The 11665-nt window shown below is 37.5% G+C and overlaps 1 protein-coding gene across 1 annotated transcript in view; it reads right to left on the bottom strand.

The window, feature by feature from the left end:
- Positions 1 to 219: 219 nt before the first annotated feature.
- The window catches only part of LOC125080533 (probable maltase-glucoamylase 2), a 91135-nt gene continuing 79689 nt past the window's right edge, over positions 220 to 11665 (bottom strand). The window contains exons 46-49 of the mRNA XM_047694385.1: positions 9597 to 9646; positions 5150 to 5323; positions 2313 to 3822; positions 220 to 293 (exon numbers count right to left, since the gene is read on the bottom strand). Of these exons, the coding sequence (XP_047550341.1) occupies positions 220 to 293; positions 2313 to 3822; positions 5150 to 5323; positions 9597 to 9646 (1808 nt within the window). The remainder of the gene's footprint in view (positions 294 to 2312; positions 3823 to 5149; positions 5324 to 9596; positions 9647 to 11665) is intronic.

Below are 11665 nucleotides of genomic sequence, written 5' to 3'. Positions count from 1 at the left end.
CAAATTTAGTGAAGACCCTGTGCTTGGTTTAGGTGGCTTGTATCTGTTAATATGTACTTTCAAAATTAAACTTGAGTCATTTGTAAAATACTTCGTAAAATATTTATTTTTTCATTCATTAAAAATAACAATATATCAACTGCATGTTCACATAAATAAAATATTTTTATGAAAAACAAATATATTTTCAAAGCATAAAATTGTGAAAAGAATGATATTTTATATTTTGTAAATCTGTTTAATGTCTATCTCAATAGATACAGGTAGATCCTCATATCTGTTTCTGTATTCATCTATAGCAACACCACACAGCATAAAGGCTCTGGAAAATGCCACTGTATACTAATAGAGGATGAAAGTTAAAAAGGAATAGAAAAGCATAGTATTATGAAAACATATTTGACCTTGTGAACCCCAGAAAGAGTTCTATGGCCTCCATGGGTCTCCAAACTACATTTTGAGAATACTGTCCTAGGATTATGTCTTCAATAGCATTCAACTGGCTATATTTGGTTATGACCATGAGTCTATTTATGGGGTCTGGCTGATCTAAGAAAGTAACAGACCAAGGATAAATAATAAATTTGGATATGAAAGACCAAGAACATGATGAAAGTCCTAACACAGAAGGGGAGTTCACAGTGAAGTAATAAGGGAAAAGCTGGTAGATAAGAGGAAAAAGTAAACAAGATTATAATGGGTTAAAAGTCAACAAGAACTCCAATCCCAGGGCAGAGACTATTTCCCCTAAGCCATATCTTTAAATATGCATCTCCACCTGGGTGATTTCTAGTCTACAGAAGAGTTAGAGATTTGTAATTGAATCCAGTCATTCAGGATAACAGCAAGGACCCTAAGATTATCTCCTAAGGAAAATTAACTATTAATTTCCTGGAAGTGCATTTAAGGTCTGTAAATAAAAGTAGTTATCAAATTTGCAGTAGGATTATCAGTAGTACCTATGGAAGTAGTGGTTGTAAAGTTTAGGAAGTTATGTTTTTAACATCTATAATCACATTATTTCCTATGATAGTAAAAGTAACATCTAACATTTTTAATTTAATTATTTTAGTTCCTGGAGTCCAAATATATACAAGATCTACAGTGGTAGCACTTTCCATATCTATGGTTATACCTAGGATTGTTTTAGAAGTGAGAATGTTTTCAGGATGTGTAATAGTGTATTACTCTATTGATAGCCATGGTATACGGAAAAATCCATAGGAAAATAAGGCATGATTTTTAACATTACTAATTAAATAATTACTATAATATTAACAACTGTTGCTACAGTGGCTATCTGAGTGCCACATATCACCAGTGCTTTCAGTTATGGTATCATGTCCCATAACCTAAGAACAAGTTAGGTTACTTTAATAACTACATCTAAAGCAATAGTATTTACAGAGACTAATATGGTATTTTCTGAGATATCAAAATCATCTATGAAGTCTCTAGCAAGGATATATAAAATATCTACAGTTTAATTGATAGGTCTATAGGGCTCATAATTTTTTTTTCTTTTTAAAGATTTTATTCATTTGACAGACAGAGATCACAAGTAGGCAGAGAGGCAGGCAGAGAGAGGAGGAAGCAGGCTCCCTGCTGAGCAGAGAGCCCGATGCGGGGCTCCATCCCAGGACCCTGAGTCATGACCTGAGCCAAAGACAGAGGCTTAACCCACTGAGCCACCCAGGTGCCCCCCCCTTTTTTTTATAAACATATATTTTTATCCCCAGGGGTACAGGTCTGCGAATCGCCAGGTTTACAGGGCTCATAATTTTTAAAATAGGAGTACATATTCTGGCTGCAGAAGAAGTATCCATGGTTTCTTTAATTATACTTATAAAAATAGTCATGGATGTATCTTTAGACATATCAGCTGTGTCTATAGTGCTTGGGGTAGCCATATTTATAAAAACTGGTGTTAATATCTGTGAAAACCTATGTAGCATAAGATCATGTATCTTTCATTGATTTTTTATATCTGTAATAGTTGTTTTAAAGAGATGTCTATAGTAATTATACTGCTTTGGATAGTAATCATGGAACTAGAGTAGCATTTATGGCATTTTCAATATAAGTTGGTATGGTAGCAGAAGCATTCATTGTTGTTCTATCAAGAATGATAGTATTTAGAACATATGTGGTAGTATTTATAATACTGGTGGTAGCATTAGTTGTAATAATAGGTAAATAACTGACTGTAGAGTTTTTTGTTACCTGATGGTGAGTTGTTGTGTCTACAAGAGTAGTCATTGATGTGTCTAAGGCTATTGTGGTATTTGGAATAGAAACATGTGTAGTATTACCTGGAACACTGCTAGAGTTATCTGCATCAGTAATATTTACTGCCTGCCCTGTACTATTTATAGTATTGGTGGTAGAGATAGCTATGGTATTAGTGCTAATAGAGTGAATATCTGTAGAAGAAGTAGATACTGTAGGAATAGTATTACTAGTACTATTACCACCAGATATTGTAGGGGAAGGAGAACTGGTAATAGGAGTATGGTTGCCAGTGGTGGTAGGAAGAGTACTACTGCTAGCGGTGGTATTTGTGGGAGAAGGCGTAGCGCTGTAAGGGATGGTAGCAGTAGGCGTAAAGGTAGTAATACCTGCTGGGAAGGGAGTGTATGTGGTAGGAAGAGTACTACTGCTGGCAGAGGTATTCGTTGGGGAAGGTGTAGTGCTGTAAGGGATGGTGGTAGTAGGTGTAAAGGCAGTAGTACCTGTTGGGAAGGGAGTGTCGGTGGTAGGAAGAGTACTATTGCTAGCGGTGGTATTCGTGGGGGAAGGCGTAGTGCTGTAAAGGATGGTAGTAGTAGGTGTAAAGGCAGTAGTATTTGTCGGGAAGGGAGTGTCCGTGGTAGGAAGAGTACTATTGCTAGAGGTCGTGTTTGCGGGGGAAGGCGTAGTGCTGTAAAGGATGGTAGTAATAGGTGTAAAAGCAGTAGTATTTGTCGGGAAGGGAGTGACCGTGGTAGGAAGAGTACTATTGCTAGCGGTCGTGTTTGTGGGGGAAGGCGTAGTGCTGTAAAGGATGGTAGTAGTAGGTGTAAAGGCAGTAGTATTTGTCGGGAAGGGAGTGTCCGTGGTAGGAAGAGTACTATTGCTAGCGGTCGTGTTTGTGGGGGAAGGCGTAGTGCTGTAAAGGATGGTAGTAGTAGGTGTAAAGGCAGTAGTATTTGTCGGGAAGGGAGTGTCCGTGGTAGGAAGAGTACTATTGCTAGCGGTCGTGTTTGTGGGGGAAGGCGTAGTGCTGTAAAGGATGGTAGTAGTAGGTGTAAAGGCAGTAGTATTTGTCGGGAAGGGAGTGTCCGTGGGAGGAAGAGTACTATTGCTAGCGGTCGTGTTTGTGGGGGAAGGCGTAGTGCTGTAAAGGATGGTAGTAGTAGGTGTAAAGGCAGTAGTATTTGTCGGGAAGGGAGTGACCGTGGTAGGAAGAGTACTATTGCTAGCGGTCATATTTGTGGGGGAAGGTGTAGTGCTATCAGAAACATTAGGATTAGTTATAACTTCAGTAGTACTTATTAGGAAAGATGTAGTGGTACTAGGACCAGTAATACTAGTTGTAACTTCAGTAGTACTTGTTGAGAAAGTAGTGGTTGGGATAAGAAGAGTGGTACTAGTATAAACAGAACTAGTGATAATAGTCTCAAAAGTGGTAGCTGTAGTAGAAACTGTCGAAGGATGTAGAGAACCTGTGGGGAAGGTACTTGTCATAGTTGTAGTAGAAACTATAGGGCCACCATATATCCATGTAACCTCTGTTAGCTTTTCTAGGCTGATAATCTTGTTGGTAAGTTGAATAGTCAGCTTCTGTCAGAAAAGAAGAGATAAAGGTGGTATTTGAGTACTTCTTAAACATCACATTTAAGTCATTTTTCAAATTACAATTTAACAAAAACCAATACAGTCATTCTTTTCCAGAGATTAATAAAAGGATATAAAGATTCCTTTCCGGGTCACTGACTCTAGACAGGTAAATAGGGGAATATGTTGTGTGCATGATCCTTGTGCTGGAAATCTGTGTCTTTTCACTTCATCAAGCCACACCACATTGCTTACAAGTATTTGCAGCTTTGATTAAGCATTGATAACCAACACTTATAAAAATCTCTTTCCTTTGCCACTAGATTTTAACCTTGCAAAGGGCAGTCCGGTTTCATGTTTTCACCAACCCCAACACCTAGTATAGTGCCTGGCATATAATAGGCATCTGATATGCTACAAAATTTCCTACAAAGAAGGTCTGCATTAGTCTTAACTGGGAGTAATTACTTGCAGAGTGTGGTCTTGAGCTCAATAGCCCAGGAAAAATGTGTTGAAGTAGAGAACTAGCAAAGACTAGAGAGAGAAAAGCTATCTGATTGTTTGGAGGATCATTTTCTAAAATCCAAGTATTAGCAGGGCAGGTACTCATTCACTGCTTGGAGCACAGGAACGATACTTATCCATTTTCACTTTGCTAAATGATCCCCTCCAGGTCACCGGATCATACTTAGGACAGGTCTAGTGTTATAAAGCGGGATACTTTTCCCTCTGTGGTTACTCTTGGTAACTCTACTGGTAATTTGTCTTCCAAGTAGATCGCTCCAAAAGCAGACCCTGCTAGAAGGCCTAGTAGGGTCTGCTATTTATCACTCTGTTTTGTTAGCCAAATAATTTTATCTCACATCACAGGTGGGACATAATCATCATGATGATCACCATAGTTGAATTTGCACCAACCTGTAAGATCTACAAATTTGATCAGGGTCATGAGCAATTTCAGGAAAGAGGGAAAAATCTCCAACAATTTTAGAGGATCACTTTTTCATTTTAGCCTCTGTCACAGAAGGAAAAAAGTTTTGTTATGCTAGCATGAGATACTAACCTCACTTAACACATAGAACCACTTCTGGGAAGCATATGGAAAGGATTTCACCAGACCATTGATCATAGATTCCTGGACTACATTGGGAAGACCACTGATGCTACTCATTTTACAGTAGGATTCAACACTCCCAACTTTTCAGGAACATACTACTGCATGTATCTTTATAACCTTTCAAATACAAGCAAGTGAAAGCATGAAAATGAAAGTGGTGATAACTCTGCAGAATAATAAAATTAATTTATGATATAACATTCCTTTGCGACATACCTGACTGTAAGGGTCACTGTTGAAATTCACCACTGTAATTTGCTGGTTGTCATAGGTGAGATTGACTTGTATCACAGAAGTAGAGCTTGTTCCCCAGATTTTAATATATCCAACTTTCAGTGGATTTGAGTCATTCAGATACTTATTGTGTATGGTCTGGATTTGCAATAGATTCTATAAAGAATATATAAAGAGAAAAATACATAGGACATCTATCAAGAGACTGTATTTCACATTAAAATATTAAGAAACCTCAAATTACTATTGTTGTACTGGTTTGCTGTTTTTATTCTTAAACACTTCATGAAGATACACTTCCTGAGTATCTGCTATGATAAATTTGATAACACCAACATAATGAAAGTTATTTTACTTATATCGTTACTAATTTTTACAAAGATTTTGAAAAGCAAGCATCGTTATCTCAGTTTTACCGATGAGGAAATTGAGGCTCTGGGAGTAAAGAGAGTAGCTAAATGACACAGATATGGTTGGAATCATGATGCACCCATGTGTGTAGCTCTGTATGAGTTAACACAGTGTGAACACAGAATCCCAGCAAACAGCCCCTAGACTAAGGACAGTTTGCAATAAGTCTAGGACTTGACAAAATCACGAGCTGTTTTTGTATCAACACAAGGTTTAAACTAATGTGAGGTAAGTCACAAAGTAGTATGTGATTAAGGCCTAAATGAAAATCATAGTGAATATTTGTTATGGGTGCTAAGAGAAACAAGAAATCGCTACAGAATAGGGAGAGTCAAGAAAGGGCTTAGGAAGGGCATGGGACTTTAGGAAGCCTGGAAGGGTGGATGGATTTAGAAAGGTGAAATGAATGAGGAAGGGGCTGGAGGCAGAGTCATGTGGGAAAAAAGGCATGTTTATTAAGTGCAAGAGCTGTGGTAGCTCATGCTGAGCAAACAAAATAAGACTGGTTAAGATGGGTGGGATGAGGAAGATTTTATGTGATGCATCAAGGAGATAGTTGCCGTGGAGTGACGCCACAAACTCCTTGACTCTCATGGCAACAGTAGAAAGAAAAAGTAATCCATTCAACTGGCTTTCTGGAGAATTTAATAAGCTTTGAGACTGACTGCACAAGCAGAATCAAGGGAAAATGAAGAAAAGGGGATAAAACTTGAAGTAAACGGGTGTGCTGAAGCTATTATTAATTTGGGAGATCCTGCCATTAAATTGCCTGGAATTCTGAAAGCCAGTTGATAGTTTGAAATTGGCTAAAATGGTGGGAGTACTTAAACCACAGGAATTAGCAAATGCCACAAATCAGCTCCACACCCCCATTACCCCATGCCAGCCAGCACGCCATTGATAATTACCCCATGGAAAGTTAGAAGCTTTCTTTCATGTCAAGCCTCTGATCCTTAGAAAGAAACACCTTCAAAGATCACACAGAAATTAGAATTCACTTATCACTTCTTTGGAATAAGAGGAGAATGAGGTTTTAGAGTTAGAAAGCATTTAAGGAAAATGTAATGCTTTATAATAAAGAAACACAGGTTAAACAGGGGAAGTGTCTTCCCTATGTTAAATAACTAGTTCGTACAAACAGAACTAAAATCCAGGATTTCTAAATCAACAGTTTCATTTTAAAAAAACAACATTTTGAAAGGAAAGATATGTAGACTTCAATTCAACTTTTCTTAAATTAAGAACAAAGAATTTACATATTTAATTAGCATACAAAGTCCTGAATTTAGTTTCAAAAAGGCAATGTGGGATGGAGAGAGCATGACCTGACAATCATGTCTATGAAGATAATTTGAAAGTTTTAGATGACCATGAGGTTTATGTAATGCATATGTTTAACAATTTAGATGACCATGAGATTTATAATATATGATACATATGTTTAAAAAATTAAATTAAAAAAAATTTTAAAACATGAGGCAGTAAGAGTAAGAAGACAGAGTATAGCTAAAAAAAAGGTAACAGTTGGACAGTGAACTATCTATTGTTTCATGTCACTGATGTTTCGAGGTTGATTGTTTTGCAGTATAAAGTTCAGGTCATCCTACAGAAATATATGGCAAACCATATATGTAATTTTAAATGTTCTCATAGCTACATATTTTAAAAGTAAAAGGAAACAGGAGGAATTGATTTGAAAGTACATTTTATTTAACCCAGCATATCCAAAATATTATTATGTTAACATGTATTAATTAGAATATAGAAATATTAATATAGAAATTAATTTATTAATTAATTAATATAGAAATATTAATGAGGTATTTCACAATCTTTCAAATATTTCAAATTAGCCTAGTCACATTTCCAGTTCTCAAAAATCACATGGGGTACCTGGGTAGCTTAGTCAGTTAAGGGTCCAACTCTTAATTTCAGCTCACGTCATGATCTCAGAGTCAAGAGACAGAGCCCCACACAGGCCTCCACACTGCACTGGGTATGGAGCCTGCTTACGATTCTCTCTTTCCCTCTCCCTCTGCCATCCCCCCAAATCCACTTACACTTGAGTGTGCATGTGTGCTCTCTTTCCCTCAAAAAAAAAAAAGTTACATGTGACTAGTAACTATCATACTTGGATAATGCAGCTCTAAGATATTCCTTCAACTGGGTACCAAGTTTTGAGAGGAATCTAGACTAATTGTGGTCCAAACAGAATAATCAGATCTGTTTAGGAATAAAACAGAGGAAGTGTGAAGTTAGCCTGCAGATGAATAATTCCAAAAGAAGACGGAAGGTATATATAACAGACATCTTCAAATAACTGAAGCACTGCTATGTAGAAAAGACAATCGATTTGTGCTATGGTATTCCTTAAACGTAAATCAATAGATAAAAATTATAGAGAAGCAAATTCCAGGTTTGACATAGAATGATATTCCTACTCTAATGAGAATGATATAGGTTATCTCTGGAGTCATTTAACATGCCTGGTAGATTGGTTGTATTATTTTCTCCAATTATTCACTCCTCCCTATTCATACTCTTTTTCCATGTAAATGCCCTCCCTCTCTGGATGGGGCATTCTGTCTCACCTTTGTCTTTGGTCTTGGCGATCTGACTTCCCTTTGCTAATAGAGTATTAGTCAACTTGCTGCAAATTAGAGATTTTAAAAAATGCTAAAGCATTTCCACTTCTGTTTTTGCCCTCTACCACAGTCATAAAAAACGTCCTGCCCAGAACGGCCATAGGCAATCTTAGATCATATTAATATAAGGACTGGCTTGGAAATTTCCAGGCAATTTAATAGTGGGTTTTCCCAGGGAAACCTGGGTGGTTCAGTTGGTTAGGCGTCTGCTTTTGGCTTGAGTCATGATCCTAGAATCCTGGGATCAAGCCCCATATTGGGCTCCTTGCTCAGTGGAGAGTCCACTATTCCCTCTCCCTCTATGTGTGTGTTCTCTTTCACTCTCTCTCTTTCAAATAAATAAATCTTTAAAAACAAAACAAACAAAAAAAAAACCCAAAAAACCGAAACAAAACTGTAGGCTTTCCCAAATCAACAAGAGCTAGCTTTAGGGGTGCCTGGGTGGCTCAGTAGGTTAAAGCCTCTGCCTTCAGCTCAGGTCATGATCCCAGGGTCCTGGGATCGAGCCCCATATCAGGCTCTCTGCTCAGCAGGGAGCCTGCTTCCCCCCTCCCCCTGCCTGCCTCTCTGCCTACTTGTGATCTCTGTCAAATAAATAAATAATTTTTTTTTAAAAAAGAGCTAGCTTTAGGATGCCCATTTACTTCAAGTTATATCCCATTTTCTTCATTTCCCCTTGATTCTGCTTGCAGTCAGTCTCAAAGTCTTGTTAATTCTCCATAATGCCAATTGAACATATTTCTTTTTCTTAGATCACTGAAGAGCCAGCTCTCTCTCATATATATATACATACCTATGTGAGTGAGTACAGCCAGGATCATCCAAGCAGCCAAATAGTCCCGTTACTGAGTGTAAGCCAGCCAAGATCAGCTAAGTCCAGCCCAGATTATTGGAACACTAAAAACTCCTGGGCTAACTAGTTTATTGTTTAAATTATTTATTTATTGTTATAAGCTGCTGAAGTTTTGAAGTTGTTTCTTATAAACCATTGTTGTGCAATAGATAACTGATCTAGCATTTATCCTGCAAAATATTATCGGCCAGAAAATGCCGTGTCATCCCCAGAAAACATGCCGTACGTTTGAAGACCTATTTTTTCACCAGCATTATATGAACTACAAGTTTCTTCTTATAAAAAACTGATGGCATATTGGATAATTGTCAAAATAAGGACGGTTTATCCTTATGTTAATGTCAACAGACTCAATTTATAAGTAAATTGTAATTTATAAGTAAAATTTATAAGTAAAAGTGTAAAGGTAGGACGTTCCTCCTATTAAGATATAGGATATTATTTTGATACAGTTAACTGGTAATGTTTAATCTGTAGCTAACTGGGAATGGGTTTATAAAATTCAATAAAATAGTCTTACCTGAGCTGCAGTAAAATTTGCCAAAAAATAGTTTCCATTTTCATAGGTATCTGCAAGCAAGAAAAAAGAATAAACTACTCATTGCTTCAATGGTAGCAGATAATCTTGTATATAGTCAAAGGGGTCACAATTACTGATCAGAATAATCATGACCTCTCTGAGAAACATTAAGGATAAGTAGCCAAGGGATTCTTTCACTCCAGGGTAGTATGGGGATGTGCATACGGAAGAGGGTATTTCAAGTGAGGATCAAGTGGTTGTAAAACCAGAAAATCTTGGTTGAACTAAGGATAGATATTCCAGATGAGGAAATGTGAAGGCTACTGATTGGTTTCTTCTGTGCCAATGTAGCAAGCAGGTAACCATGAAGGTTGACATGGCTATAATGATAAAAGCTCAAAGCAGAGGAGAGTAGCTAGGAATTCAGGCTCAAGTCAGACTGACATGGGTTCAAATTCCTGCTCCTACACTTAGTAGTTGTGCAAACTATGGCAAATATCATTTTATCATCTGTAAAATGGAGACAGTATGCAATTACGCTGCATGAGCAAAGTAAGTGCTCAAAATGTATTCTTACTATCATTAGCAAAGTCATCATCATCTTCACCTTCATGATTCTTCTCTTAGACCATCCTACCACATTGCTCTAGTGCCCAAGCCCTCCTGCCTCTACATAACTTACTCCATCAATATTTCCCCAGACCCTCTTTGCTCCTCTAGGTTCCACTTATGCTCCAGAACACTACGTTCTGACAAACCCTTTCCTTGTTCTCTCTATAGGAAACAACCACCACATTTCTTTTTTAGTGCCATATTGTCTTAAAAAAGGTAGCCTCTGTTTGTTATGTCTGTGGACTCGACTCATAATTCACTCCTATATCTCCTGTATTTCAGTTCTTATGTTTCCTTATTTCACTGAATCTGATCTTTTCAAAGTCACCAGCGACACAGTATATTAAATCTAAGTATTTCTTCATGGTATTTAGGTGTTTTAGATCTGTTTCCCCACACATTGCCTCCTTGAAATAATCCTTAGTAGATGCCCACTTTACTCATTCTTCTCATGTAGGTTCTATAATTGTTACTTCTTAAAAGTCAGTTCCATTTCATGTTCTGTTCTTGCCCTTATCGACATTCCATCTCTTACCAATATTCCAATATATCTGTCCTTGAAGCAATTATTTCTCCTTTCTTTTCTATAAATTACCTCTACTCTTGCAGAAATAATCATAAAGCCTATTTTTTTTATTTCTTTTCAGCATAACAGTATTCATCTTTTTTGCACCACACCCAGTGCTCCAGGCAATACGTGCACTCCCTAATACCCACAACCTGGTTCCCCCAACCTCCCATCCCCCGGCCCTTCAAATCCCTCAGGTTGTTTTTCAGAGTCCATAGTCTCTCGTGGTTCACCTCCCCTTCCAATTTCCCTCAACTCCATTCTCCTCTCCATCTCCCCATGTCCTCCATGCTATTTGTTATGCTCCACAAATAAGTGAAACCATATGATAATTGACTCTCTCTGCTTGACTTATTTCACTCAGCATAAACTCTTCCAGTCCCATCCATGTTGCTACAAAAGTGGGGTATTCATCCTTTCTGATGGAGGCATAATACTCCATAGTGTATATGGACCATATCTTCCTTATTCATTTTTCCATTGAGGGGCATCTTGGTTCTTTCCACAGTTTGGCGACCATGGCCATTGCTGCTATAAACATTGGGGTACAGATGGCCCTTCTTTTCACTACATCTGATCTTTGGGGTAAATACCCAGTAGTGCAATTACAGGGTCATAGGGAAGCTCTATTTTTAACTTCTTAAGGAATCTCCACACTGTTCTCCAAAGTGGCTGCACCAACTTACATTCCCACCAACAGTGTAAGAGGGTTCCCCTTTCTCCACATCCTCTCCAACACATGTTGTTTCCTGTCTTGCTAATTTTGGCCATTCTAACTGGTATAAGGTGGTATCTCAATGTGGTGTTTTTTTTATATATATGTTTTATGTATTTTTTTGCTTTTATTATATTTTAATTCTTTTTTTAAAATTTTTTAAATTTATTTTCA

This window comes from Lutra lutra, chromosome 11, assembly GCF_902655055.1.
Source record: "Lutra lutra chromosome 11, mLutLut1.2, whole genome shotgun sequence".
NCBI classification, from domain to species: domain Eukaryota; kingdom Metazoa; phylum Chordata; class Mammalia; order Carnivora; family Mustelidae; genus Lutra; species Lutra lutra.
Note: the sequence above shows the minus strand (reverse complement) of the source record. Positions and strands in the feature narration are given on the sequence as shown.